At 41.5% G+C, this 27,920-nt stretch overlaps 1 protein-coding gene across 6 annotated transcripts in view; it reads left to right on the top strand.

The window, feature by feature from the left end:
• Positions 1-23,751, top strand: part of LOC135102872 (putative neural-cadherin 2) — a 189,150-nt gene extending 165,399 nt beyond the window's left edge. For 4 of the 6 annotated variants that reach the window (XM_064008466.1, XM_064008463.1, XM_064008465.1 and 1 more), the window contains exons 15-30: positions 878-1,047; positions 1,438-1,600; positions 2,052-2,219; positions 2,431-2,699; positions 6,184-6,544; positions 8,131-8,439; positions 9,678-9,778; positions 11,249-11,410; positions 16,348-16,539; positions 20,182-20,360; positions 20,536-20,725; positions 20,962-21,071; positions 21,196-21,327; positions 21,462-21,665; positions 21,900-22,154; positions 23,278-23,751. In XM_064008466.1, the coding sequence (XP_063864536.1) occupies positions 878-1,047; positions 1,438-1,600; positions 2,052-2,219; positions 2,431-2,699; positions 6,184-6,544; positions 8,131-8,439; positions 9,678-9,778; positions 11,249-11,410; positions 16,348-16,539; positions 20,182-20,360; positions 20,536-20,725; positions 20,962-21,071; positions 21,196-21,327; positions 21,462-21,665; positions 21,900-22,154; positions 23,278-23,588 (3,276 nt within the window). In that variant the 3' untranslated portion in view covers positions 23,589-23,751. The remainder of the gene's footprint in view (positions 1-877; positions 1,048-1,437; positions 1,601-2,051; positions 2,220-2,430; positions 2,700-6,183; positions 6,545-8,130; positions 8,440-9,677; positions 9,779-11,248; positions 11,411-16,347; positions 16,540-20,181; positions 20,361-20,535; positions 20,726-20,961; positions 21,072-21,195; positions 21,328-21,461; positions 21,666-21,899; positions 22,155-23,277) is intronic. The other 2 variants (XM_064008468.1, XM_064008467.1) reach the window with 2 other exon arrangements.
• Positions 23,752-27,920: the final 4,169 nt, after the last annotated feature.

Genomic DNA, 27,920 nt, shown 5'->3' with positions numbered 1-27,920 from the left:
GAGATTGTTGTTGTCTTATCACCTGATTAGGTCAGATGCAGGAAAGACTACTGTTTTATTACGGTGCAACAGAGATAAGCCAGATCTGCTGTTGGACTCTGATAAGGAGTGACGGGGATATGATACATAGTTGATCCTTGTTCTCAAGCATTGCGATCGTTGTGGATCAGCCCTCTGTCCCCTAGAATAGCGATTGCTTTCCTGTGCATTAGATAAGCCATGTTTGTTTACTGTCGACGAAAGTGCAGACGAATGGCTGTGCTTGTCAAGGGGCGCGTCTAAGAAAATGTCTATTTTCGGAACGTTGACATAAAAGAGTCGACGGAAATGTACTAGTGTGACAGCGCCTGTAGCGGTAGAGAGATGTGTCTGCTGACTCCTCCTTTTATGTTGAAAAAATATATCTACGTATAAAGGTTGCTATGTTGCCACGCCGGTTACGAAAAAAAAATAATAATAATAATGAAATGTCGAAAAAAACGGACAGTGACACAATATCGCAGAATATCGCTCACAACGCACTGTATTTTATTGCTATTTATTTATTCACTGATATTTCAATTCTGGTTTTATATACATAAAAATTTCTGCAGAGAGAGAGAGAGAGAGAGAGAGAGAGAGAGAGAGAGGTTGGGGGGCTGGGAGGGTGAGGAGGAGGAGGAGGCAGGCAGGCAGGCAGGCAAGGAAAGCTTAAATTCTCTGCTTGTCCTTTTCTCATACTCCATTACATGCAACATTTTATTTGATGAGATAGCAAGGAACTCATACATACTAAATGCTTACCGACCCTTTTTTTTTTCACTTTCACTGTCTGGCCATTGTTCTTATCTTCTTGTGAACATCACCATCTAACCAGTCCGTGTCTTTTACCCTGCAGCCACAGAGTCCTGAAGTTCCCTTGGGACGAGTGTACGTGAAAGATCCTGACGACTGGGACGCGGCCGCCAAGTCCTACGCATGGCGCGACGCCTCACGGCACCTCTCTTCCTTCGCCCTCAACACCAGCACGGGGGAACTGACGATGAGACACGGCACGCCTGACGGAAGGTGAGAAAAGACAGATGTGGGGATGAGAGAGGAAATAAGGAGCTTGATGAAGGTAATTAAGGAGGAGACGAAGAAAATAGTAGAGAAAGACGAGATCTTAAAGTAGCATGCATGGAAGAGAAAGTCGATGAAGGATGTAAATTTCAGGAAAAGCAGACGAGGTCCTGACGCATGCATTTGTAAAATTCAATTAATCTTATTTTTCAGAAGCGATGAAAGGAAGGTCATTTTTTTTCTTTTCTAGAAAATAGTGGATGGCGAATAGTGAATATCTTGTAATAGTATTAGTCTTTGAACTAAATTCATGCAACCGCCATCACGAACATGGCAAAGAATTTCATTTTTTTTTTTTTTCTGATGATAATTTCTTTTCTCTCTCCTTCGTTGTAGGTACGACTTAGGTTTCACTGTCAGCGACGCCTACCAGAGTCAGTCCGGCGTGGAGGCCAACGTGAGCGTGGAGGTGAAGTCCCTCAGCCACGCAGAGGTGATGTCCTCCGTGCCTCTCACCCTGGCGACTCACCCTTACCGTGTTGTGAGAACAAGAGCTGAGGTAAGGAAGTGATTAGGAAAGGGAAAATTCTCTCTCTCTCTCTCTCTCTCTCTCTCTCTCTCTCTCTCTCTCTCTCTCTCTCTCTCTCTCTCTCTCTCTCTCTCTCTCTCTCTCTCTCTCTCTCTCTCTCTCCTATGAATCTATCTATCTATCTATCCGTCTATTTAAGTATGTTTATATATGTAGTGCGTGCGTGCGCACACACACACACACACACACACACACACACACACACACACACACCTTCCTGTCAGGCAATATATATATATATATATATATATATATATATATATATATATATATATATATATATATATATATATATATATATATATATATATATATATATATATATATATATATATATATATATATATATATATATATATAGAAACAGTTTTTTTCTTTAGAGATTTAATGGAATGCAGACGGTGTCTCTTTTTCCCTGCAGGAAGGCTCCTCCATCTTACAGCAGGTGATGCGGGCGGTGCGGGCGTGGGTACGGGGAGCGGTGAGGATCGTGGCGGTGCAGGGCGTGGGCCACCACAGCAGCAGGGTGTGGCTCTCCTCCCCCGCTGACCAGAATTTGCACCACACTCTTCTCCTTCACCGGGATGAGGTGTGACACTTCTTCAGTTGTTGTTGTTGTTTACACAGAAGATTTTAATGTTATTTTTCAGTGACCGAGTGTTACTTAATAGAGCGAGTGCTGTCATTTGCAGAATTGTTCTCCTGTACTTTGAGTGAACAGAGGTTCATTAAAGTTTCTTTAGGATCCATCATACTAGAACGCTCATCGAGCGCTGAGGCAACTTGCATGTCTCACGCAGATCAGTAAAGCCTCGGGAGTAGGCATCACGCACGTGGGTGTGGGCACGTGCCAGGAGGCCTCTCACAGAAACTGTGAAGGAGGGTGTTGGGTGCGAATGTCGCTGGATGACGGCTTCACCCTGATAGACGCCAACACGTCAGCCGTGGTAGGGCCCCAGCTAGGCGTTCATATGGGGTGTGGCTGTGCCTCAGACACTGGCCCGCCCACCTGCACACCACACACCTGTCTCAACGGCGGCCGCTGCTTGCCCACGCCCAACGGTGCCAGGTGCGTGCTACACATTCCCTCCCTTCCCTTCCCTCCCCACTCTCTCTCTCTCTCTCTCTCTCTCTCTCTCTCTCTCTCTCTCTCTCTCTCTCTCTCTCTCTCTCTCTCTCTCTCTCTCTCTCACTGATGAAATTATGCCAGATGTCAAAACTTTGTAACGACGTCTTCTCTCCATTCCCTGGCCGTGATCCTCGGAATTCTTCATGCCATAATGAAGTCTTTCCTATTATCCTCGTATTATGTTCCCACACCATGCTTTTCCTTGTTTTTAAAGATTCACTTTTCCTTCTTGTTGGATGTTTTTGTTTTTGTTTTATTAATTCTGTTTTCAGGCAAGGGTGATCATTTCAGTCGCTCATACAGTCGACCCATGGCGTTATCACCTTGCGACCCTTTAAGCTCATGACTATCCTCAGCAGGAATATTCTTAAACATTTGTCTGATCAGAATATTTTATCTCATCGACGGTATGCGTTCCACAAAATGCGATCCATTGGCGGTCCTCTGACCACAAAAACTGATTGTCATTCTTTCAGTAGGAAACTTTTGTAGTTATTGCAGTCTTAATAACACTTCATTAAAGTCTCTTATAAATCTCACCTTCTAAACTACCTTTTTTTTATTTTCCTATCCGTCTCTGTACCTTTATGTCAAGCTTCATTTCCTGTTGCTGCATTATTACGTACGTGGCTACTGTTCTCCTCAAAAACCCACTCGTTGCGTTGCAATATTCGTACACTCGCTCCCTATAATCCATTTATGATCTTCACGGTATCTGTGGACATGTCCCCAATAACTTTTCGTGGTCAAAGTTTAGCACCAGTTAGACCATCTTGTATATTTGTAGATTCATGCTCTCTCTCTCTCTCTCTCTCTCTCTCTCTCTCTCTCTCTCTCTCTCTCTCTCTCTCTCTCTCTCTCTCTCTCTCTCTCTCTCTCTCTCTCTCTCTCTCTCTCTCTCTCTCTCTCTCTCTCTCTCCATTCTTGTGCCGTTCTTTATGAAGAACCTAATCTGGAAATTTCATATCTCAAATTTTGCTGAACAACGTCCATGAAGTTGGGTGCTTTATGTAGTCTCCCTCTTTTTCCCCTTTCAGGTGTTTGTATGAACTGTCCCTTGTGTGTGTGTGCGTGCGTGCGTGCGTGCTTGCGCGCGCGCGCGTGCATGTGTGGCTGCCCAATCACAATGTTCTTTTGATTAAGAAGGGTGGAATCAAAATGTTTCCAGAACTGAATGACTCCCTTCGGCGGTTTCGCTTTCTTCATCCTCTCCTTTTTTTATCCTATTATCTTATCAATATGAATATAACAGTATCTTTGCTTTCTATCTTGTTCATTTGTAAAACTGGAAAATTGTGTCATATTTTATTTTACTCCCTATCACTTGAACTCTTTTTACAGAGAAACACCGAAATACCTTCGGAAATCAAATCGATCTTCCCTTTTCGCTTCCTTCCACCACGCATGTTTCATTAAGCTCTCTTTTTTTTTTTTTTTTTTTTTATGTAGGAGGGACATCGGCCATGGGCAACAAAAAACTAATAATACAAAAAAAAAAAAAAAAGCCCACTGAGATGCCGGTCCCCGAATAGGGTCCGAAGCGGTAGTCAAAGAGTGGAGGATAAGTGTCTTGAAACCTCCCTCTTGAAGGAGTTCGTCATAGGAAGGTGGAAATACAGAAGCAAGCAGGGAGTTCCAGAGTTTACCAGAGAAAGTTATGAATGATTTAGAATAATGGTTAACTCTTGCATTAGAGAGTGGACAGAATATGGTTAAGAGAAAGAAGAAAGTCTTGTGTAGTGAGGCCGCAGGAGGAGGGATGGCATGCAGTTAGCAAGATCAGAAGAGCAGTTAGCATGAAAATAACGACAGGACAGAGCCCTGAGGAACACCACTGTTAATAGATTTAGGAGAAGAACAGTGACCGTCTACCACAGCAGCAATAGAACGGTCAGAAAGGAAACTTGAGATGAAGTTACAGAGAGAAGGATAGAAGCCATAGGAGGGAAGTTTGGAAATCAAAGCTTTGTGCCAGACTCTAACAAAAGTCTTTGATATGTCCAAGGCAACAGCAAAAGTTTCACTAAAATCTCTAAAAGAGGATGACCAAGACTCAGTAAGGAAAGTAAGAAGATCGCCAGTAGAGCGGCCTTTGTTTCTCTTACAATAAAACTCCACTTAATTGCAGCTAAATTCCGGCTATTTTACATGCCGGCTTTAGTCCTGCCCTTCGTAAAGCATATTATAGTCTTAAGAGTGCCTGTCTTAATGTCCCCAAAATCAGTTTTTGTGTTTTTCTAACTAATTCTGTGAAGCTTTCTGTCATCACGCGATCAATCTTCATCTTTCCTTTTTGGAAGCCTGCTAACGAAACAGTTCTGAAGGGTCTGATAAATTTAATCATATAAACTATGAACAGGCTTTTGTTTTTTGCCTTCATTTTTTTTATTTTCTGGTAACCCTCAGTTAAAACTTTCATGCATTTATCATATCTCAGTCTTCTGTGAGATCGACAGAAGGGATTCAGTGAAAAATAGTCGGTAAACAATTTTTTGACTTTAAAATAAAATTTTGATCCTCCGCAAGAGTTTTAGAGATATATTTCTAATGGATATGGGCATCAGAAGCCTTCACTAGAGCATGGTACAGAATTTCAATTTTCAAAATATTATCTTCTCAGTCTTCTCCTTCATCTCAATTCTGTGTGACACTTACACAGTTATTGTCTTCTCAACAACTTCTGTATGGAACTGAAAGAATTTTGTAATCTTCAAATCTTTAAAGTTAATTTGTTTGGCAGTGAAGTAGGTTTAATAATATTCTGTCGATGCGCTCCATTTTTAATATTTCGATCAGAAATTGGATGATTAAAGCTTTTGTGATATAACTATGGAATATAAGGGCTTTATTTACTCACAAATAGAACATATTTCGTATGTGTACGAAATATTTACTAAGTATTTTAAAAACAAGATAGACTCAAAGACTGTTTCTCCAATTTACTTGCATGATCCCCGTCGACGTTGTGTCTTTTTGTCTCCCGCTGTCCTCATTGCTCTGAACTCTTTTGTATTTGCTGACTGTATGTCGGTTCACACCTTCTCGCATCGCTGCACCACAAACTCAACAAATTTTACATTACTTACTTTCTGTTCACTTTCACAGTGCTACATTTATTATTTCCACTCATTTATATCTTTTCAACTTTAAACTCTGGAGTCTTGATTTATCCTTTTTTAGGCCTTCAAGTGACCGAAATCTCACTAAGAGGATTATCATTACACCTCGGGACCTGAAGTAGCTACACTCTTTTTAGAATATTTCTCGTTTGTGCTTTCTGGATATTAGTAATTGAGTAGGTTTATTTTTTATAATTGTGTAACTCCTGGTCAGTTTCCTGCATAGGTGAGTACGTAAATGTGAAGTTTAAAGGAGCATGTGTATATATCGCGTGTCCCTCAATGCACGTGACCGCGGCCCACAGGTGTGTGTGTCCTCACCACACCACGGGAGCGCGATGCAAGGTTCTTGCCAGACACTTCAAGAAAGACCCGGATGAAAGTGGAGGATGGGCTTGGGTACCCTCTCTTCCCTCGTGTGAGGAGGTACACATAAGTCTGGAAGTGCTCACTCGATCGAAAGATGCTACTCTCCTTTACTCGGGACCCGACCATCTCCCACCCTTGCCTGGAGCCACTAGCGACGTAATGATGCTGGAGCTGCGAAACGGCAGACCTTCTCTGGTGCTTGATTTAGGTGCCGGCCCCGTGGTGCTCACCCTCAACACATCCTACTCTTTGGCGGACTACGTATGGCACAGGCTGGACCTAATCTGGAAGGATGAGGTAAGGATTTCTTGTTCGTCAATAAAGAGCACTCCATCCTGTGGCACCGGGTTGTTGCACATCAAAAATTTTAAACGTTAATCATCAAATCGATTACACTCTTCCTTTGAAAATTATAACCAATTCCTGTAATAGGTGTTGAAAGTAAATAGTAAAAAAAGAAAGAGATCTCGGAGATAGCATTTGAGAGGAAGAATGGCTAGAGTTAAAAGGAAGACGTTCGGAGTTAAGAGGAAGGAAGTCGGAGTTGAGAGGAAGGCCGGAGAAAAAGGCTGGAAGGTAAAGTTAAGAGGAAGGAAGTAGGAGCTAAAAGCAGAGGATTTTAGAGTTGAGTAGGGAGGCTGGGGCTCTGGAGAGAATTTGAAATTAAGAGGAAGGGAGTTGGAGTTAAGTTGGGGTCGCACGAGTCACGACTGTTATCACAACGACCCGTTTAAGAATGAAGCAGATGTTATAATGAAGCATCGGGTACAGGCGACTTTACTGGCTAACTGTCGCCCGTGACCGAAGCTCCATTGTTACTTGTGTTTCACTTCAAAACCTGTCCTGCTTAGAATGAATGAGGTTAGAGTTAAAATTTAGGAGTCTGCAGTAAAGATAAAAAAAAGGTAGAACGTAATAAGGTGGTTGAAATTAAGAGGCAGTTGATGAAGTATAGAGAAGAGAGATTGCAGTTAAAAGGAAGCAGGTTGAAGTTAAAAGAAAGGAGGTGGATCTATGAAGGAGGTGGAGTAAATAGAAAAGAGGTTGGAGATGAGAAAGAAAAGATTTGTTGTCATGCAGAAAGCTGGATAAAAAAAAAAAAGAATGAAGGGAATTAGAGTTAAGATGAAGGAGGTGGAATTAACAAGAAAGAGACAAATTATGAAGGAGTTTGGAGGTAAGAGGAACTCCAACTTTTCTCTTATATAAGACCTTTCCTCCTATCCCAATAGATTTCCTCTTCCAATTAACCTCTTATCATTTCATCATCTCTCCTTAGCTTCAAATTCCTTCATTTTAAATCCATCCTCCTTCCTCTTACCTTTAACCTCCTTCCTCTTAACTTTAATTCTTTCCTCTTAATTCCACGTTGGAGTTAAGAGGAAAAAAAGCTGGATATAAGAGGAAGGAGATTGAGGTTAAAAAGATGGTTAAAATTACGACAAAGGAGTACAGTGAATATTATTATTTTATTTGAATAAGGCTTTATGAAATATTGAGACACTTTATATTAGTGTTTATTTGCCTTAGTCCTGTGTAGAAGAGGCATTTTTTTGCGTATTATACTGTAAAGAAAGCAACTGAGGTACGAGTATGTATACGAGGTGAAGGAGCGTCGTCTTGGGTATATTCTAGTTGTAGTTATTCAAAGTGCCTTTTTTTTATTATACCATTTTTTTTGTTTCCATTGTGCTAGAAAAATGTAGTTTTAGACTACTGCTTTGATTTCATTAATTTAAGCAGATGTAAGATAATTACAAACTGCTAACATTCTAATCATGTCACCACCATTCGCCACCAAATATGATAACTTCATAGTTTCCGTTTTAGGCGTGACTGCAGCAACCTGAACATCAAGCAATAGCATGTTACTCTTCCCTTAGCAGGTGCAGGTGATCGTGGACCTGTGTGGCGGCGGCAGTCTGGAGGACCAGCCGGCCACGCCCAGGAAAAGTTCTGTCCACGACGCTAACTTCACCACCTCGACCTTCTTGCCCAGTCCTCCTGACGCCCACAGTTGTCGAGGGTCTGCAAAGCTTCCTCGCGGAGCCCGCCTCCTGAACGTAGGCCAGCCACTGCAAGTAGGCGGAATGGCGCACCCAGCCCCCGCCCACGCGCTGTATGGTTGGCCAGAACCACTGCTCGCTCTTCCCCTCCACGGTTGTGTCAGGAACCTTCGCATCAATGGGCAGGTTGGTGATCAGTCAGGCGTACACTCGTCCAGTATTGTTAAGCTGCGGTCACTGGTCACTGATATCGCTGCCCCGGGTCCTTATCGGCCGTCACGGCAGCGCCCCCACACATTGACGCTGGTCACACGGCACGGCAGCACAACACAATTGGCTGCGGGACTCGGGTCACAGCATTGTGGTTGTCAGAGTATGTAATATTTGGCCACAGTAACTCATGGCTCCTAACATCTCCAGGAGGGATGTTATTGGCTCTGTAAGCTAGTTAACATTGCCGTTCTAGCATATCGCTCATAGTAATGGTCTCGCCGTTTCATAATCAAGCGACCGCTATAGAGTTATATTATTCCGGCTTTATTAATTTCATTCATTGTATGTAATTTTATTAATGTGATCAATTTAGTAGGGATTTTACAAATCTTTTCATTTACTTGGGGAAAATATATAAGTAGTAGTATTTTCATGAATATTTAAACTGTCAGCATCGCCCATTGCTTGGCGCCTTGAGTGTATCTGTCTGGAGAACAGCAGGTCTGTCCAGCGACCGGTTACGGAAAAGGTTCCTGCTCCAGCCACCTAAAGAGCATCTTGTAAGAAACCATTCTAGGGATACTTAAGTGCTCACCAATTTTCAACGCGTATCTCATCTTTTAGATGTCCCATAATTATATCACTCCATGAAAATTTCCATATCTGAAGACATTTCTTTCAACCTAAAATTCATATGGGAAGTAGTAAGCTGAACGCATAATTGTATTCCTTTGCATAAATATACTTTAAAAAGAGCTCCTTAAAGGATGGTCAAGTGGAACCTTAAATAATGATCCCTTCTACCATGCTTTGACAATTGTCCTCAATCGACCTGAGTGACTTCCGTTAGAAAACTCCTTAGACATCTTGTCTGGCGTGTTGGGACGAGGGGGGAAAACCCCGCCATGCAGCGAGGCCCATCGGTTCCTGTGAGTGGTGTGGCCACGGCTGTAATCGTTATTTGTTCCAGCTGTACTGTTATGATCTTTAATCACAAAAATTTTGTCATTACCCCCCAAACGTCTGACAAAATATTATCAGCGTGGATTTAAGCAGTCTCGCTACATTAGATTTTTTTTTTCTTTTTTCATCAATACCTTGTAATCACCTAAGCGTTTAGTTGTTTTGTATTCTGCTTAACTGAATCTCTACACTCATACTGACACACGCACACACCAAACTCGGTTTTTCGTGTCTACCAATTGGTACAGATTATGGATCTCGGTCACGGCATCCTGAGCCAAGGCAGCTCTCCCGGCTGCCCCGCCGCGGAATGTTCAGAAAGCGGGCTAACGTGCGGTCTTCACAGCAGGTAAGTGGTTGTTCAGATTGTTTATTTCGTACATTTAGTTTTGTTTCAAGTGGATCTGTGAGAGTGAGTAGAATGTTTACGTGTATTTTAATATTGTAGTGTTTACGAACGGAGGAGAATTATAAGGAAAATAACACATACGAGGTGCAATTCCAAATTTCTGGAAATCTGATATTTATGCACGAACCAAAAGACTAACAGTGCAGTAGACACCACCTTGCTCGAGTCAGTATGTTTGCCGCCAGCAAGTCCAGATGGCATATTCTTGACAGTGAGTTTCTTCTCTAACTAAAATGGCAGCTTTTAATGACAGAGAATATATATATATATATATATATATATATATATATATATATATATATATATATATATATATATATATATATATATATATATATATATATATATATATATATATATATATATATAATATAAACGCAACAGAAATTCACTGAATACAATGCTTGTGTGTGTGTGTGTGTGTGTGTGTGTGTGTGTGTGTGTGTGTGTGTGTGTGTGTGTGTGTGTGTGTGTGTGTGTGCGCGCGTGCGTGCGTGCGTGCGTACGTGCGAGCCCGCGTTTCAGGAATAAGAGATTGAACGACTGTGGACATGCTTAACACCGAAAAATATCGCATGCCAGGCTATTCTTGCAGATCATAGGTTAATACAATATTGTGCTGGAACGTTCAACTACTTATGACGAAGCTTTTAAAGATAAAATTCATTGCAGCAAAATACATAACGAAAGAGCTGAAGAGCAACTGTGAAGAACATCGCATTACTGATTACAGGAAACACAATTATAGAACAGATGATCCTCTTTAAAGTCAAAACTGATGTTGAGTCATGGATACATGGATATGATTCTGAAACAAAGCCACAGTCGCCACAGTAGATACGTAGGCTAAGTAGTTGTCAGATTCACCGCCACCTAAAAATGGACGTCACCTTTACACAAATGTGAGATCATTGTTGATCGTTTTTTTTTTTATTTATTTATTTAGCTACATGATATCGAAAATAGGCTTCAGAAGCATGACTATTATTCTTCCCCCAATTCTCCTTATCGTTCTGATTCACTTAACCTCGCGCCATGCGACTCTATCCTATTCCTAAACATGAAAACCTAGCTGAAGGAGCGGTATTATGACACAAGTAAGGAAATGCAAGCAGAACTGAGTAGGTAATCAACATGGCCAAACTTGTGAACTTTCCATTTATGCTCAAGAAAACTACTTTGAAAGAAATAATGAGCAAAAGTTAGACAAAATAGACTTTAAATTATGGTCAGATTTCCCGAATTTCTGGATATCACCTCGCATATTGATGTCAATATGAAGGCCAGACTTTCGATATAAATCATATAACACATACTTGCTGGGAAGATGTACTCGTAACACAGAACAGACGCGCTACAGAGGCTGACTTCTTTTATTAACATCCAAAACATCCGTGCTGCAATCCTCAGGTGCCGGGGCTCCCCAGGGGACCTGCGTTGTGAGTGCCAGCCAGGTTGGTCGGGACAAGACTGTAACACCGCCACCACTCCTGCCACCTTCCAGGTGAACAGCTACGTGAAACTGGCCCTCTCCTTCACGCCTCTCGCCTACAGCACCTCGCTGCAACTCAGGTAGGCCAACTTTATTATCTTATTTCGTTTTATCTATTTATTTATTTGGCAACATTTTTTTTCATGGGCAGATGTACTCCTTGTACATCAATATTTGCAGGAAAATCAATTTTCCTATGGTATCCTCGGCTCTAACAGTTACGTTAGCCCAACTCCATAGCGCACGATCCGAACAGTATGCATTGGGAAACCTCCTTAGAGCTGCAGTTTCCTTCTTTGCTGGATGAATGATTCCCGTCGATAACATGACAGATTTTATAGGATAATGTTAGTTTGGATTATAAACAACAAAATCAAATTTGAGTGTCACATAAAATACCTCCGTAACTAAATCGGTACACGCAACAGAGCCTATTCACACCTTACATCTCAAGAATTAGATACATCATAAATTAATGTGGTCCATGCCTACACAATCTGTACACAAGGTTTTGTTTATATGTAAGAGGACTCTGGCCAAGGATTAAAAAAAAAAAAAGCCTACTAATGATAATTATGATAAGTTTTGAAACCTACTGAAGCAGGCAGAGAGTTCCAGATTTTACCAGTATAAAGGATGAAAAAATGAAAATACCAGATACCTCTTACATTTGGGAGGTTGCCAGAATAAGAATGAGAGAAATTATAAAGTTCTATGCAGCAAGGCCGCGGGAGAGGTGAAGGCATACAGTTAGCAAAATCAGATCAGTTAGTGTGAAAACAGCAATAGATAATCAAGAGATGCAACCTTAAGGTGAAGAGAGAGAGAGAGAGAGAGAGAGAGAGAGAGAGAGAGAGAGAGAGAGAGAGAGAGAGAGAGAGAGAGAGAGAGAGAGAGAGAAAATAGTTGAAGGCTGTCTGTTAGAATAGAGTACTTGATAAGACGAAAGGCTAAGCAGGTATCTTGAGGCCACTCAAATCAGAGCGCCCTAGACCATCCCTGGAACAGTCCATGAACGAAGCCTTACAAGCTCCTCGCAGAAGGCGGTATTCACACCCTGGCGGTCAGTTGATTCTGCCACTACACGGCGGACGTCACCTTTGCATGCCTGTCTTATACTTCTCCGAGGTGAAGGGTTTGATTAGTTTCTGATTTTGTCTTAACACAGGGCTGGTTAGAGCAGGATTATAAGCTATTATAATGCACTTCTTATTGGTGTAGTGCCCGTAAATTTCCCTCATTTGGTCAATGTGGAGTTAGGCACCATTGTCAGAAATAAGCATATATTCAGAATCTCATGATTACACGTGACCACCACTAAAAATAGTGGTACCCTATGAGAGTTCACCACTTACAATGTATCCTATGAGAGGATACATTGTAATGTATTCAGACTTGAATATGTTGTTCGGGGACATCCCGACACATTAGCTCAGACTGAACATCGACACACGTGCCAATTGCACAGGCGCCCAGTGAGAGGAAGGTACCCAAATACGAGTCAGTTTCAACGGCTTGCTTCCATTGCCGAATTGTGCCCACACATTCTAAAACAAGCAAACGATATCCTGTGCTTGTAAACATGCTCGTTAAAGTGTGGATTATTAGAATTAATTTTTAGCTTTCAGAGTTAGCAGTGGCTCTGAAGACATTTCATAGCAATGTAGACAAATATGGAATGTTATTGTGCGTCTTGTAGAATGCAAGTTTTCACCTGGACTATTTGAGGACATAACGTAAAAGAACAAGAGGTCATTTTTCATACATAAACACGTCAGCCATTGATTAGAAAATGAAGACATACATCTTAAAACAAGAAGAGATTTGCTGTCAGCGATCCCAGGCATGTCTTGGTGAAGAACAGCTGACGCTTAGAGGAGTCGAGGTGATGCTCTACAGGTAAGAACTTACATCCGAGACCGCCCATTGTGCAGAAATCAATATAAAGAAAGCTGGAGGAGGTTTTAGAATACCTCACGTGATGGTTGCTTGTGTGTGGTCCGAATTTGAAACATTCTAGTGCCCCTTCCAAGTGGAAACTTAGAAAAGAGAACGACCAACTTGGTGCCGCAGGGGTCCTAACCGAAAGGACTGAGCTCGAATCCCGCCCAGGACGAAGACAGTTCGGGCTTGCCTATCTTGACGCAGTAAATCCCTCTGTCAGGACGCCTCATATCTCTTGAAGTACTTTTTTTTTTTTCTGACAATTTTGAATATGTTGATGTGCTTAATTGCACTAACGATCATTGTATGTTGCATGATGTTTATTTAATTCGCGCATTTGACTGCACTGCTATGAAAGCGTGAAGTGGACAGAGACAGACTTAGCGCTCGTAGTACGAGTAATATATATGCAAATTACGTGTTATTACTTTGAATTATTACTTATCTGCGTGTGTTTTGATACCGCGTTCCCTTCATGCCTTGTGACAGTGTTGTTATCTTAGTGCACAGTACATTCGATCTCGTTAGAGGCGTTACACATGCTGGAAGTAGGGAAGACCCTTTTTTCTCTTAATCAAATAGCATGGAGTTTTCTGTCGGGTGTGGCAGGCAGGCTTGAATTAATTGTACGTATTATTTAAGGTTATGACTAGAATTTCAGTTATAGTTATTCAGCTGTAACTTGAATCAAAACTAAAATACAGTCCATTGTCAGTGATAATTATCTATCCTCTTGTAAATGGTGATTGTTAGAGGATGATTGCAATTGAGGTTTTCAGGTCACGTGATTTTGTGACGTCACTTTATAAACAAACCTCTATACATGGCGGGCGGTGAGACCATGGCCCACAGGTGAATACAGGTGGATCTGTTGTTAAGGTAAATAGGTAGTCTTAACACTTGAAGTTGTTCGAACCCGAGACTCGAGCCTCGTCTCGACTTGAAGACATGAGGATCGTGGGAACAACAACAACGACAGACAGTTAGACACTCCCTCTTGATACGAACCCCGTATCGATGTGGCTCACGGTTCGAGTGACTGAGAGGAGCGTGAGAGGCCCCAAACACCACGCAGAGTTGCTGTCCGCGCATTTAGCGATGCCTTCCTCTGCTTTTGACGACCTGGGAGGCGTTGGGCGTCTCACTCCTATTAGGTGGTGAATTCTGCATCAGTTTATTGTGTTCGATTAAAGAATAAAATGCAAACTGTTGTATTCTTCCTCCGCCATTCACTTCAGTGATAATGTAACAGTCACGCTTAAAGTTGCAGTTTCATGCCTTAAGTGTTTTCAGACTCAATTCAAAATACATTACTTTGCAAATACACACGATTATAAATCAATTCGTGTTTGGATTACTTTGGTTTCAAAGTAGCAGAAGAACCACAAGAGCCAAACTAGTCACCATCTCTCGAAAGAGAGAGTTCTTTTGTGTAAAATGGCAGTTGATTGGTGTCATATATTCATTTTAAGTTTTATTGATATGTTTTACGAAGTAACTAAGAGTACTGAAGTCAACAAAAATTGCAAAGATTAATTAACTTGCTTAATTTTCACTATTGGTTGCAAATGGAACTACAATGTAACTCTAAACGTGACAAAAAAAAAAAAAAAAACGCTTTGTAGTAGACGTAAAAATAAAAATTAGAATTACAGAGTGCCTCGTTCACGTGTTTTGGTGCACACAGACAGTTAACACGACGCACTGGAAAAGTGCGTGCTTAGTAAATTTCGCAGTAATCGGTCATGCTGGTCATGTAGCCAGTGATAGATGCTTATAGCTCGTGCTTACATGTCACACAGACACCACACTCCACACGGGCAAAATACACTATCTGTGTATTTTGGTGTGCCTATATCATCCGGAGGCAGCTTGCCTCGCAGCACAGGTGTGGATAACTTAGTCTTTTTTTGTGCGAGTCATCCTCAGGATCTTCTTACACTATATATTTAATTGTTGTTATATATATATATATATATATATATATATATATATATATATATATATATATATATATATATATATATATATATATATATATATATATATATATTTTTTTTTTTTTTTTTTTTTTTTATTTATCTATTTAGTTATTTATTTATTTTTTTTTTTGTACTTATTAATTCATGTATTAATTAATTCATTTTTCTATAGAAGAGCGTTGATGTTTATTTGATTTGCCTTCTCATTGCCATTGCTATAAATGGTCATTCACGATTTTCGAACAACGTAAACTTTTTTTTCTAGTTCACCCATCCATTATCAGAAAGAAATAGGTGAATTGAAGACATGGATCGTGTATTTCATGTCCTGCGTTGCAACATAGGTATCGGTAGAGTTCGTACAATTTTTCACACTGGCTGCATCGCTGGAATGTGTCCTAAAAGTAGACAAAACACACATGCTGGTATTCAGCACCCATACTTTAATACAGAGTTTACATACACACGTATCGACAACTTCGATACAACTGTATATCTGTTCATGTGCGTAACTTGCATTCATATGTTAATGCCGTGTAAATCTCCAGCATTTATGATTGATCCTGTTTAATTACTGTCACAATGAGTGTATTCGTACTTCGTCATTTATTTTAACCCCAGATTATCGCCATGATTTATTGTTTCAATTGTAGAAATAAGCGAGTTGGTGTCACTTGTATCCATTGCTGAAAACATTTAGCCTCTCTGTTCCACAGCGCACTGTATCACCTCGGCCTTTCTTCTTCAGATTCTTTAGCCTCAATCTTTGTCACATTTTTCATCCGTAGCACCTCTCGTCCTTTTCACTCACATTCTCTCACAACTCCTCGCCACCATTTCCTCCCTCACACAGTTGTATATGTCGGCACTTCTCACATACACACTCTCTGCTCCCCTCCTCATCTTTACTTTGCTACAACTGCCGCTTTTGTGTCGTCCATCTCCGCGCACTGCTCCGCCTCTCATGTAGCCCTGCCTCCATCACGGCCCGCGCGTGAGAGCCGCGGAGCTGCAGCCCACTCCATCACTGTTAATGTTTCCTCGCTGCTTCAGCCCTGTATCTTTTTCTTTCCTTTTTAATACGTTTTAAGGTTCCGTACAAGGCGAAGAAGAGGGGAGCTTGTAGTGTTGTCCTCCCAGCACGGACGCGACCGCCTCGCCTTGCAGCTTGTGCGGGGACGGCTGTGCCTCATCCTACATCTGCACCCTGAGGATCCTCGCTCACTCTGCCTCACCCGCGCTGCTCTCACAGATGGTCGTTGGCATTCTGTTGAAGCTTACAGGTAAAACTCTTCCTCGATACTCTAGCAACAGAGTGCATGTGAACTTCCTGATTAGCATGTCACATATAGTTAACTGAATAATCAGTAAATTTGTATCAAGTCACACAGCTGTCTGACCCTTGTCACATGCTGAATGTTCTCCTGTCATAGAATCATAGAAAACAAATATTTCAAGTAACGCTGCGTGCAGTATCATAAGTTTTCTCAACCATTACTTACGCATGGACTACTGTGTTCCCATCGATCTTCAGTTTCATACGGTTTTCAGCAGCCGCGCATATCCAAATGCAGATCTTTTTGCTGGAACTGTGCTTGTGACCACATGTAGTGTGTTAAATGCAAGTATTTCTGAGAAGTAAAAAGAAACTGGGCCGTTAAATTTACTATGTGTTTTACTGCTTGACGATTTGCTTCCCTTTTTCTTTTCTTTTCTTTTTTTTCTTCTTCTTTTCAGCTATGGAATTGGGGAAAAATAATTTGCAGTATTGTATATTTTAAAAGATACACCGTAGTAATTAACATTTTTTCAGATTTCTTTTCACATGCCTCAGAGAACCGGTGCCGCGCTAAGTTGAAATCAGAAATTATTGGAACCCCTCTCGCCATCCCCGTTGCGTTTCCAACTCCTCTTGGACTGATGTCCTTTATGATACTGCCAGAGTATTTGAGTCCTTGCCGTCCTCTTGCTCATCTCCCTTCTTTCATTCCGAGCAAACAGTCCTTCTCCATTCCGTTTTTTCCGCTGCTCCTATACTCTATCATGTTTTTGCTAATCGTCCGCCTTTCAGCCGTGCAGCATCACAGACCATACATAACATGTCACCAATATGGTTCTCGTTTTCATTCCCATTTCGTGTTTTAATGTGTTTATCATTCTTCATTTCTTTTACCTAATCCAGGGTTCTTCAAAGTACGGGTCGAAACACAGTACTGGGTCGCAAGATCTTGTTCATTGGTTCTCCACATCGTAGGGAGATATTCAAATAGCAAGTGAAATGTAATAATGTGTGTGTGTGTGTGTGTGTGTGTGTACCAGCGCGTGCGTGAATTGGTTTTCATATCAGAGGGAGAAAGATAGTCGTACAACAGGATCAACGCACAGGGTCGTAAAAGTAGTATATAAAGTCAAGTGGGTCGTGATGAAAAAAAAAATAAAGGACACTGACCTAATCCAGTATCTCTACATGTCCTCGACTGCGCCATTCTTCACTTTGGTGTTCAGATCCTCTATGATCTCTGTGAACTCATTCGAATAACACCTGTCCCTCACCCTATCCAGCTGGTCACGGAATCGCTGAACCTCAACATCATTTTTTTTTTCTGCTGCGCGTGCATACATCTGAATGATGGTCAAAGTCATTATTTACGCCGTTGATTCTCACGATCACCACTCCATAGGAAACAGGCCAGAAACGTATCACTGCATCCATAAGTCACCTTTTCTTTAGTATCCCGACACCTCCCGTGTGGCTTTCCCCCCTCCCGTAAGTAGAGGAACTTTCATACACCACATGAAATACGCCCATGCCGTGTCCACCTCGCCTCGTTAACACCCACTGCAGTCTTTTTGCTTCTATTTTGTCGTTACCAGACTTGTCTATGTGATACAGAGTGTTAACACTCCACGTACCAGTCTTGCAATATTCATTCACTTTTGCAGTCGCTCTGTTGCAGCCATTACTCACGTGACCAATCTGGTTGGCAGCAGTCACTTGATGACGGTCTGAAAACACCTGCCGGTCGTATTGCTCCAGGCCGGTGTTGTAAACTAAGGGAAAGGACAGTTGTGAACAAAGGGACAGCCACGAACACAACACTGGACGCGACAGCATCCGCTTGGGAGTTGCTCTCGTTAACGCCGTTTCTCTGCATTCCTCCTAAATGTGCGTGGCAGGGATCCAGATCTTTTCCACGGAATTTTTTTTATGGAAATTTACTCGTTACCGCCACATTCATTGTATTCGACGGAATCATGCATCTCCGAGCATATATAGCATGTCTGCCTTGTCCCTGACCATGACGGTACTGAATATATCCTTGGACCATTCCCTGAATGTGTGTTCACTGTAGATTCCTGCCGCAAAGAATAATTATACTGCCCAAACCCTTCTTAGTTCACTGATTTTACTTTCGCTATATCGCCTGTATGAAGATGTTCGACACCATCAGTCTTCATGCAATTACAAGGGATGACGTCCCCTTCTAAATCTGAGACTTGAGAGGAACTATTGCTCACTCAGACGCAAAGTACATACTATAGTCAGTATACATCCGGAAAATTACTAACAACTTTTTCACCTTGATTTAATATAGAGTTCAAGTATCGTATAATATATTCAGTCTAAACATACATAAGAACTCAGTGTTTTGGCCAACTGGTTTATTAAGGGGACAGTTTTTTTTTTTTTTTTTTCTTAGGAAAAATTACACAAAGTGTTCTCGGGGAGGTGAGCTGACACTTGCTTGTTTTATTTATCCCAGGTCGCCTCTCATCCCATATAAATTATTCTGGATGACAGCATCAGACTCAACAGTGATTGTATAGATCAAGCACCTTGGTTGAAATTTGACAAAACAATTAAGCAATGACGAAAAATACCAACGAGAAAACAATGTCTTTACCACTTTTTATTAATGATTTTATTTGCAACTACTATTTTCATCAAAACTTCATAATAAAAATAATAAATATATCTTGCAAATGGAGATCTCTCGAATACATTGGTGTGACCAGAATACAGATAAATGCGATGTTGGCGTAGTAAGGAATAATCTCTAAGAACATCACACTCTCCTGTACACACCGCCCCTCCCCCCTCCCTCAGTTGGGCTCACTTGCTGGCAACGGCGCGGGAGGCAACGGGAAGACGTTGTTTGACCAGAGGAGTCTGCCAAGATCTATATACACCGTGTATATAGACCTTGGAGTCTGCTAGACGCCTAAAACTAATCACGAATACATATTTATACTCTTTTCAATATATCGTATAGTTTCCTTTATTACCACCCCTTCTGCTAATAATCAAAGTCTTGTGTAAATAATACTTGATAACAGGCCGTCAGGTCTATGACAAGGTAGCAAAGAGAAATGAGTGACTGCGAGGAGAAGAAGAAACACTTCATTATAAATTATGAAAATGAGTAGCGTGTTTTTTTTTTTCTTTTCTTTTTTCTTACTGTATTTTTACACATAGTGTTCGTGCAACCTTTTACAAACTCATATTCAGACATGAAGAATCACGCCTCCGCGCTGAGCGTGGAACGCTGCTCCAGTAAAGAAAATTAGTTTACATAAAGCACCTCTCATATATATATATATATATATATATATATATATATATATATATATATATATATATATATATATATATATATATATATATATATATATATATATATATTCAACATTTGGCAGGATTAGTCGCTGAAGTTACAACGTTCAAGCAAGTTCGGTGTCTCATCCATTTCAATTATGTGATATTTCGTTTCCCATACCTCTAATCATTAAGTTTACAGAATGAAACTCTTTTATTGTCATGTTTCATCTTATCCTGCCTAGTATCACCTTGACACATCTTCCTGTATCATCCTTCTTCCCTCAGTATGGAATTCATATGAGTTTTGAAATATTGCCCGTGACAGGCACGGGTCAGTCACTGTCTTGTTGGTGGATGACGGTGACGGTGACCTGTACAACGCCTCTTTGTCGATGGATGGACGTCAGGTGCTGGAAGTGGACAAGCAAGAGGGCGTCCACGTTGGCGGGTCGCCAGAATATGTGGGCGTCAGTGTTTTCAAAATACACGGCGACTACCACGAGGGTGAGTAGCGGTGCTAATTGACCGAGGCACTCCCCTGACAGTCCCTACAATTGCATTACTTATGTCTGTACATGAATCTTGAGTCTTGTTATTATGTTAACATTTAAACTGCGTTCAAGCTGCGAAGGAAATGATGAGGTTCTTGGGAGCTTGCAAAGTTTGGCAACATTCACAGGTTGTGTGGATGATATAAGAATCTCTGGACGGAGGATGCCGCTTCCACCAGCTGTCAATAACACTCCGTGGGGACAGGTGAGCCTCTATCAGCGCGTGGAGCAGGATTGCGATGCTCCCCCGGCCTGCGCCAACGTCACGTGCAGGCCACCCCTCACCTGCGTCGATACTTGGCGTTCACATTACTGCGGGTGTGTATCGTCCTGTAGTGGTGTCCGTATCCTTGAAGTAGAGTGTGTTTATGAGTGTTCACAGCCTTGTGCATGGTGACAGGGGCTTTTAGTAGGTTATGGTTAGGTCGATAGTTGATGAAGATAAAACCTGTTAAGGTAAATTATAGAACAATAAGAGAAATGGAATTACGTAAATGTTTGATTTTTCGTACGAAGGAATGATTACTTTCGGTTGAGGTAGATTATGACGACAGGTGTGGTGACGGGAGGAAGCTTGCCAGTGGACGAGGAACCTGCGAGGATGTGAATGAATGCGTATGGCAGCCTTGTCTCAATGGCGGCTCCTGCTTCAATAAACATGCAGGTATCACACGAACAGCGCATTTAGTTTTGAAAGAATCACTTGCATGTCTTCGTATGACGTACTTGACCACTAACGATCATACAATCCAGCATGGTTAATAAATTTGCCCTCATCTGTGCTGCAGTGGGATACGTCTGCGAGTGTCCCTCTGGCTTCGGCGGAGACCAATGCCACATACCTGACGCCACTCACACCACCCTCAGGCTCTCCCTCGGAGCGCTGGCGGCAGTGCTTGTGTGGTGTGCGTTCCTATTACGTGAGTGGTCCAATATTCTACACGTTCTTTTCAACACATTACCTCAGAGTCACAGATGTTGCACTCTTTTACACCGCATACACTCACTCACTCACTGGCTTTCATCCTGTTTCCTTTCTTGGCCGGTGTGGTAGTGGTGGTGGGCGCTGTCCTCCTCCATCAGCATCACAGCCGCTCCACCTTTCGTCGAGGGGAAGCTCAAATGAAGGAGAGCGCAGTCAACGGTAAAGGGACCTCATCACCCCCTCGCCGGCGTGCCCCAAGTCTACTGGAGCTGCAGCTGCTGAAGCCGCCGCGAGCCAACGGTCAGCCCGCCTGGAACAACGGACACAGGACAGGTGACTCGCTAATGACACGTACCCAGCCACAGTCATGCTTGCCTCCGTTTATCGCAGACTTATCGCACTACTTAAACAACAAATAAATTAATTCTGTAATTCGTCTGGAATTATTGAGAATCATGCTCTTAATGATGTGAAAATAAATTGTTCCCGGTATTGTGTAATTTCTATTTCTATGTGATGACATTCATTAATCGCAGTTTCCAGCGTGATAAAGTCTTGTTCACACAGGTGAGAAGGCGCTGCAAGCTGACAGCACCTCAGCCGAAAGCGCGGATGATCCTGAGCAGGGTGGAGGTGACGCCGAGTGCAGCAGAAACTGTCGGAACCGACAGCTGACTTTCTCGTGTTCCGTCGAGGATGATTTGAGAAACTACGCTTACGAAGGTGATGAGTCATCCCCTGGATCATTGTCGTCTTGTAAGTGGACCAGGAGAGCAAGGAATGGAAGAAAGGTTAACTACGAAGTGTATCGTATAAGATCAAGTAAGAAAAAAAGTAGACTAATGTAGCGGTTCTAGCAATCCCTTGAGAATGGAAGCATGCTACTTAACCATCTGCTTGCACCACAGTGACGAGAATGATCAATGAAACACCCGTTTTTTATTATTGTGTCTGCTGAAGCATGCATTTTTCTAGAAAAAAAAAATACTGAAATCAGGGAACATTTAAAAATATATTATGCGATTAATTATTTTCTCGTAAACCTGGAACAACATGTATGAAGCGTTGCAAACTGTTTTGCATACCAGTAGAAAAATTGCCACAAAAAACGTTAAATGAGGGGCAAGGAATAATAGTTTTCCTTTAATTTTCTTTCGTAATTCAGAAACACATCAAAGAAAATGACTAGATAAAATTGAACAACTCATCATAAACTCAAAAACTCAATAGTACTCATTCTCTAAGTAATTTATATTATATTTACGTCGTTATGCTGGAATGATAATGTTTACTAAGGAAAGTTAGTGGTGTCGACTTTCGAAAGAAATTTTGGTTGACTTCAATTTTTTTGTGACGAAGTCGTAAGTGCATCACCAAGATTACTAGGTGTGCCTCGACACCCGCGCCCCCACCCCCGCCATGCTAATTGCTTTGTTATAGCTGATGTAGTTCTTTGTCACGCGTGACACAAATGTGTAATGCTCGTTAAAATAGATGTCTTTTAAACTTTTTTCAATTTTTAGTATTGATAGTTGAGCAGCATTTTTCCTTGTTCTTATAAGGTGATGTGTTTTTTTGGTCAAGGAAAGTACATGAATGGAAATCCGTCAAAAAAGTTTTGTCCTTCATTCCATCTCCCAGCTATTCCCTCGCTTTGTTGGTCCAGCGCCTGTTACAAGATAAGCCTACCTGTTACTGTCCATATTTTTTTATAGATCTTATTATATTAAATTCAAAAATATTTTTCAGTAAGAATGTAACCCCCTTACTGCAATGAGGAAACTTTTGTCGGGAATTTTTAGAATAATTTGTCCAAGTTACAGCTGACTGCATCATTCTTACAAAGTTTTAACATCACTGTTGATTACAGGGTTTCCCCACAAAAACTTTTGAGTTAAGTCACAAAGTACAGCAGTAACGTATATAACACGAGTCTCTCCCCCAGGCATGGAGGGCTGCGGCAACACTGTCCGGGTCGCCAGTGGGCCTCACTTAGTGGAGTCCTGGAATCCTGGCACTCAGCAGCCGAGAACCACAGCCTCCATCACTACTCTCTCCTCAGACAGCCGCCACCCAGTCTCAACAACCACTTGCGATATCCACGCTGCTGATGAAACGACCTCTCTTCCCATGTACCCAGATCTGTTGTCCCCACCCACGGGAGACGTAGTGAGCATTACTATCCCACCGGAGCTCCTCACCCCGCCGGGGCCCGCACAGATCCCAGAGCCCCCTCGAGCCTTTAGCACCCAATAGGACCCACAACAGGTACCCAAATTTAAGAAGACAGAGATGTGTTTTCTCCCAAGCAGCAACAGATGTCACCGAGGGCAGACACTGCACGGATGGGGCTTGCTAATCGTAGAAATGGCTTATTATTTTTTTAAATGTTTCTATTTCCAATAAAATCACGTTTTGTTGTAAGGAAGCTCATTTACCCATCGAATCCCTCAAAAATCCCAGTCACCCAATCAATTCCCATTCCCTCCTACTGTAAGGATCCAGAAGCAGAATTCCTGCCAAAGAAAATATCTAAGATATCTCAGATGAAAACAATGGAGAATCACACACTCATCATGTGTTATGTATTTTGAGAAAATTTTTAGATAACATGAATGAGAACAAAAATTATAGTATCTATTCCTTTCTCTTTAATTTAAGGAGAAGCTGCGCACTGCTCACCGTGAACTAAGCAAGGCGGAAAAATTCAAACGGAAGTTCATGAAGTTAGATGCAGTTTATTTCCTTGAGTCTGTGATGTAAGTTTTTTTTTTTTTTTTTTTTTTTTACTGTTTTAATACTGTTTACTTATTATATGTAATAGAAAAAGAATATAGGTTATAATAGCTGACCTCATGACAAAGCTATAAAATTTGGTCTTCCCTCTCACTCGTCAAAAGAGTCCGTCGCTGAGGTGTAAAGCGACACAATACAGCCAGATGAGAGTTTCACGAAAATATCCTTGCAAGTCTACCTAAAGTTTTAACACAACTTCGGTAACTATAAATATTTTGACCTGGTAATGATGTCATAGTTGACCACTACTCTAATACTGATTCACAATATTGTTTGTTTCAACGGTATTCTAAACAGAATTATAATGATATGAGTGTGGAAATTATTGTAATAACCGGATATCTCTTTTATGGTAAGTAACCAGAAATTATAGTATATGGTAAGCCAAAACTGGACGTGGAGGGGAGAAAATTTATTTTTTTAGGTTGACCACAACCAAATCAAGTGGAATCTCAGATATACTAAGTCACAAAAAATTGTGTTGACGCAGTGTAATGCGAAGCTGAGATGGTACAGTGGCAGTGGGAAGGTTCGCAGGGGAAGAGATAACTGTCAAACAAAAGTGAGTTTCGTAATCTGGCAATACTCCCTCATCCTAGGCGCGCCGTGCTCGTAACATAAACTTTGTCACAAACTCTTGGGCTCTTCAGCTTTCATCGCTTATCTTACTACCTTTCCAAGCTTTCCCTTCGGGATTTCTGTCTTCGTGTATTATAAATCTTCATTCACTATCTTTTGGCTTCTATCTCTTTCTTATTAATAATTCATCTGTTTCATTTAATTGTCTCCCTCCCTCTCCATCCTCTCTTCACCGCCTAGCCGCCTTTCCCACAAATTAGCAGCGTAATGTTCTGCCGCAGAGTTCCAGCAATCCAGGCTTTATGGTTCTGGTGTTACTTTGTGACTCTCACGACGCCCCGGAGACCTTATAATACCAGGCCAAGAAAACAAAATCATCACCGAACTATTTCGCCGAGCACACTCCGCTTATTGCTTCTTCTTTCACCTGGCAATGGGCAACACAGGATAGTGCCACGGTACGATGTAACACTTCTTAAGGATGAGTGTTCTGTTGAATATTGCACTGTCTGTGAAAACATCAGAGAAAATTTCCGTTCACAATCTCAGATCGATAGTGTCAAAAGCCTTCTGTGATGCTCTGCCTGGAGAAAGAGAAAAAGAGTGATACTCTGCCTGGAGAAAGAGAGAAAATAAGATGGAAAGGAAAGAATGTGCCACGAGGAAAATGCAGGGGAAGAAAAGTTTGTTTTTAAAAAAGAATTATCCCTTAAAAGTGATAGCAACTCTTGTTTCCGTCTTACCTTTAGTTTATATGCCCGAAACAGTGTGGGAAGCAGTTCGGTGTCGCTGGTAATGGTGTTGACTCTGCGGTAATGGACATCGTGACGGCAAATGTTGCTGGTATGCGGCGATGGTAATGTTGCAAATATTGGACAGTTTATGGAAATGGCGGTGATAATATTGACAGCAGTGAGATGGCGAGGATGGTAGTGGCTGTGCTCAAGATGGTGCAGGAGGGCGCAACAGCTGCCTTCGCCGCGCGCCACACCAGGCACCACACTTAACCTGAATTATGGAGCACCTAACCGCTCCTTCTCGCCGTAAATCCCAACCTGTGCTCCAAGGGGTGTGAGGCACAGCAATGTTCCGGAATACTGGGGACGGATGCAGCGGGGAGCAGGAGAGGCAGAGAAAGAAATTAAAGAGTATACTATAGTCAGTGCGAGGACATTTTTCTTTTTAACTGCACCAAGAATCAGGGGAGCGGGAGAAGAAGAAGAATTAGGATGGGAAGAGGAGAAAGGAAGTGAAGACATATACCTACAAAGTACTGCCAGGTAACCGGAGAAACAAAATTCCAAGCTGTTAAGTGCTCCATGGTGGAACGTTACACACACACACACACACACACACACACACACACGAGTAAAATGAACACTTCATCTGCTGCCATCACGTCATTGATGGAGGAACCTCACTGCTCCCGCGCTCATTGGAGTAACGGCCTTGACTACTCCCTCACGTCTCTTGGCGAGAGAGAGAGAGAGAGAGAGAGAGAGAGTGTGTGTGTGTGTGTGTGTGTGTGTAGGCGGCATCCTCAGCTATTCTGCCTCCTTCGTGTTAAATAAATAACGTACGATATATCTTCCCACCTAAAGTGGATTCGTGCTTACATGTTAATGTAGCATGATCTTTACTGCCAGAAATTTCAAAACTGCCTGTGAATGATCAACATTACTTAACACCGCAACCTTTGGAACGGCAATATGTAAGTTTCCAACACCAAGAGGGTGAGTTATTATAGAACACTTAGTTTCAAAAGCAAAACATTCTCTCTCTCTCTCTCTCTCTCTCTCTCTCTCTCTCTCTCTCTCTCTCTCTCTCTCTCTCTCTCTCTCTCTCTCTCTCTCTCTCACCTCATTGAAATCTTCCGCATGTAAAATTAATTAATTAATGTTTGTTTGTTTTCATTCTCCTTTTTCTGTCTTTCTTTTCCTTTCTTTCTGTCTTCACTGCTTAGTTCCCATCCTGTATCCTCCTGCATTCCCTATCCCTCTCTATTCCACTCGGCTTTCCTTTCTAACTTCCTTCTTTTTTTTTTATTGATCACTGTGAAAATACTGTGTGTGTGTGTGTGTGTGTGTAACTTCAGAGATCGTGGTGAATTACACACGCACGTCTTCTTCTTCTTCTTCTTCTTCTTCTTCTTCTTCTTCTTCTTCTTCTTCTTCTTCTTCTTCTTCTTCTTCTTCTTCTTCTTCTTCTTCTTCTTCTTCTTCTTCTTCTTCTTCTTCTTCTTCTTCTTCTTCTTCTTCTTCTTCTTCTTCTTCTTCTTCTTCTTCTTCTTCTTCTTCTTCTTCTTCTTCTTCTTCTTCTTCTTCTTCTTCTTCTTCTTCTTCTTCTTCTTCTTCTTCTTCTTCTTCTTCTTCTTCTTCTTCTTCTTCTTCTTCTTCTTCTTCTTCTTCTTCTTCTTCTTCTTCTTCTTCTTCTTCTTCTTCTTCTTCTTCTTCTTCTTCTTCTTCTTCTTCTTCTTCTTCTTCTTCTTCTTCTTCTTCTTCTTCTTCTTCTTCTTCTTCTTCTTCTTCTTCTTCTTCTTCTTCTTCTTCTTCTTCTTCTTCTTCTTCTTCTTCTTCTTCTTCTTCTTCTTCTTCTTCTTCTTCTTCTTCTTCTTCTTCTTCTTCTTCTTCTTCTTCTATGTCGCTAGATTAATTTTTCCTGCGAGACCCTATTTACATACGGCGTCCTGCCCCTGCTGTCGCCGCCACTGCTGGATCTGTTTCTGCTTCTATTTGTCCTTCTGTCTCTCCTGCCTCTTTCCCTGACAGTTTTCTCCTTGGCTAACACTTCTGCTCTTGTTATTTTGCATTTAAAAGTGAAATATTTTGATGATGAGGAAAGGGAAGAAAATAAAAGCGACTGGGAGGGAATGAAAAGAAGATGGATAGGAAGAGAAGAGGCTCCGCTTGCTGGTACTGACGTGTCTGACTGGCCCTGGAACTACTACTACTACTACTGCTGCTACTACTACTACTACTACTACTACTACTACTACTACTACTCCTTTCTTCCTTTTATGTTTGTCATCCCCCGTGTTATGGATGGTGACGCGGGCCTTTACGCCTTGATGACAACCCACAAGCTATTACTGCTACTTTTACTACTACTACTACTACTACTACTACAACTAATAATAATAATAATAATAATAATAATAATATTAATAATAATAATAATAATAATAATAATAATAATAATAATAATAATAATAAT

The sequence above is a fragment of the Scylla paramamosain genome, chromosome 8, assembly GCF_035594125.1.
Source record: "Scylla paramamosain isolate STU-SP2022 chromosome 8, ASM3559412v1, whole genome shotgun sequence".
NCBI classification, from domain to species: domain Eukaryota; kingdom Metazoa; phylum Arthropoda; class Malacostraca; order Decapoda; family Portunidae; genus Scylla; species Scylla paramamosain.
This window is presented reverse-complemented; position numbering and strand designations above follow the sequence as displayed.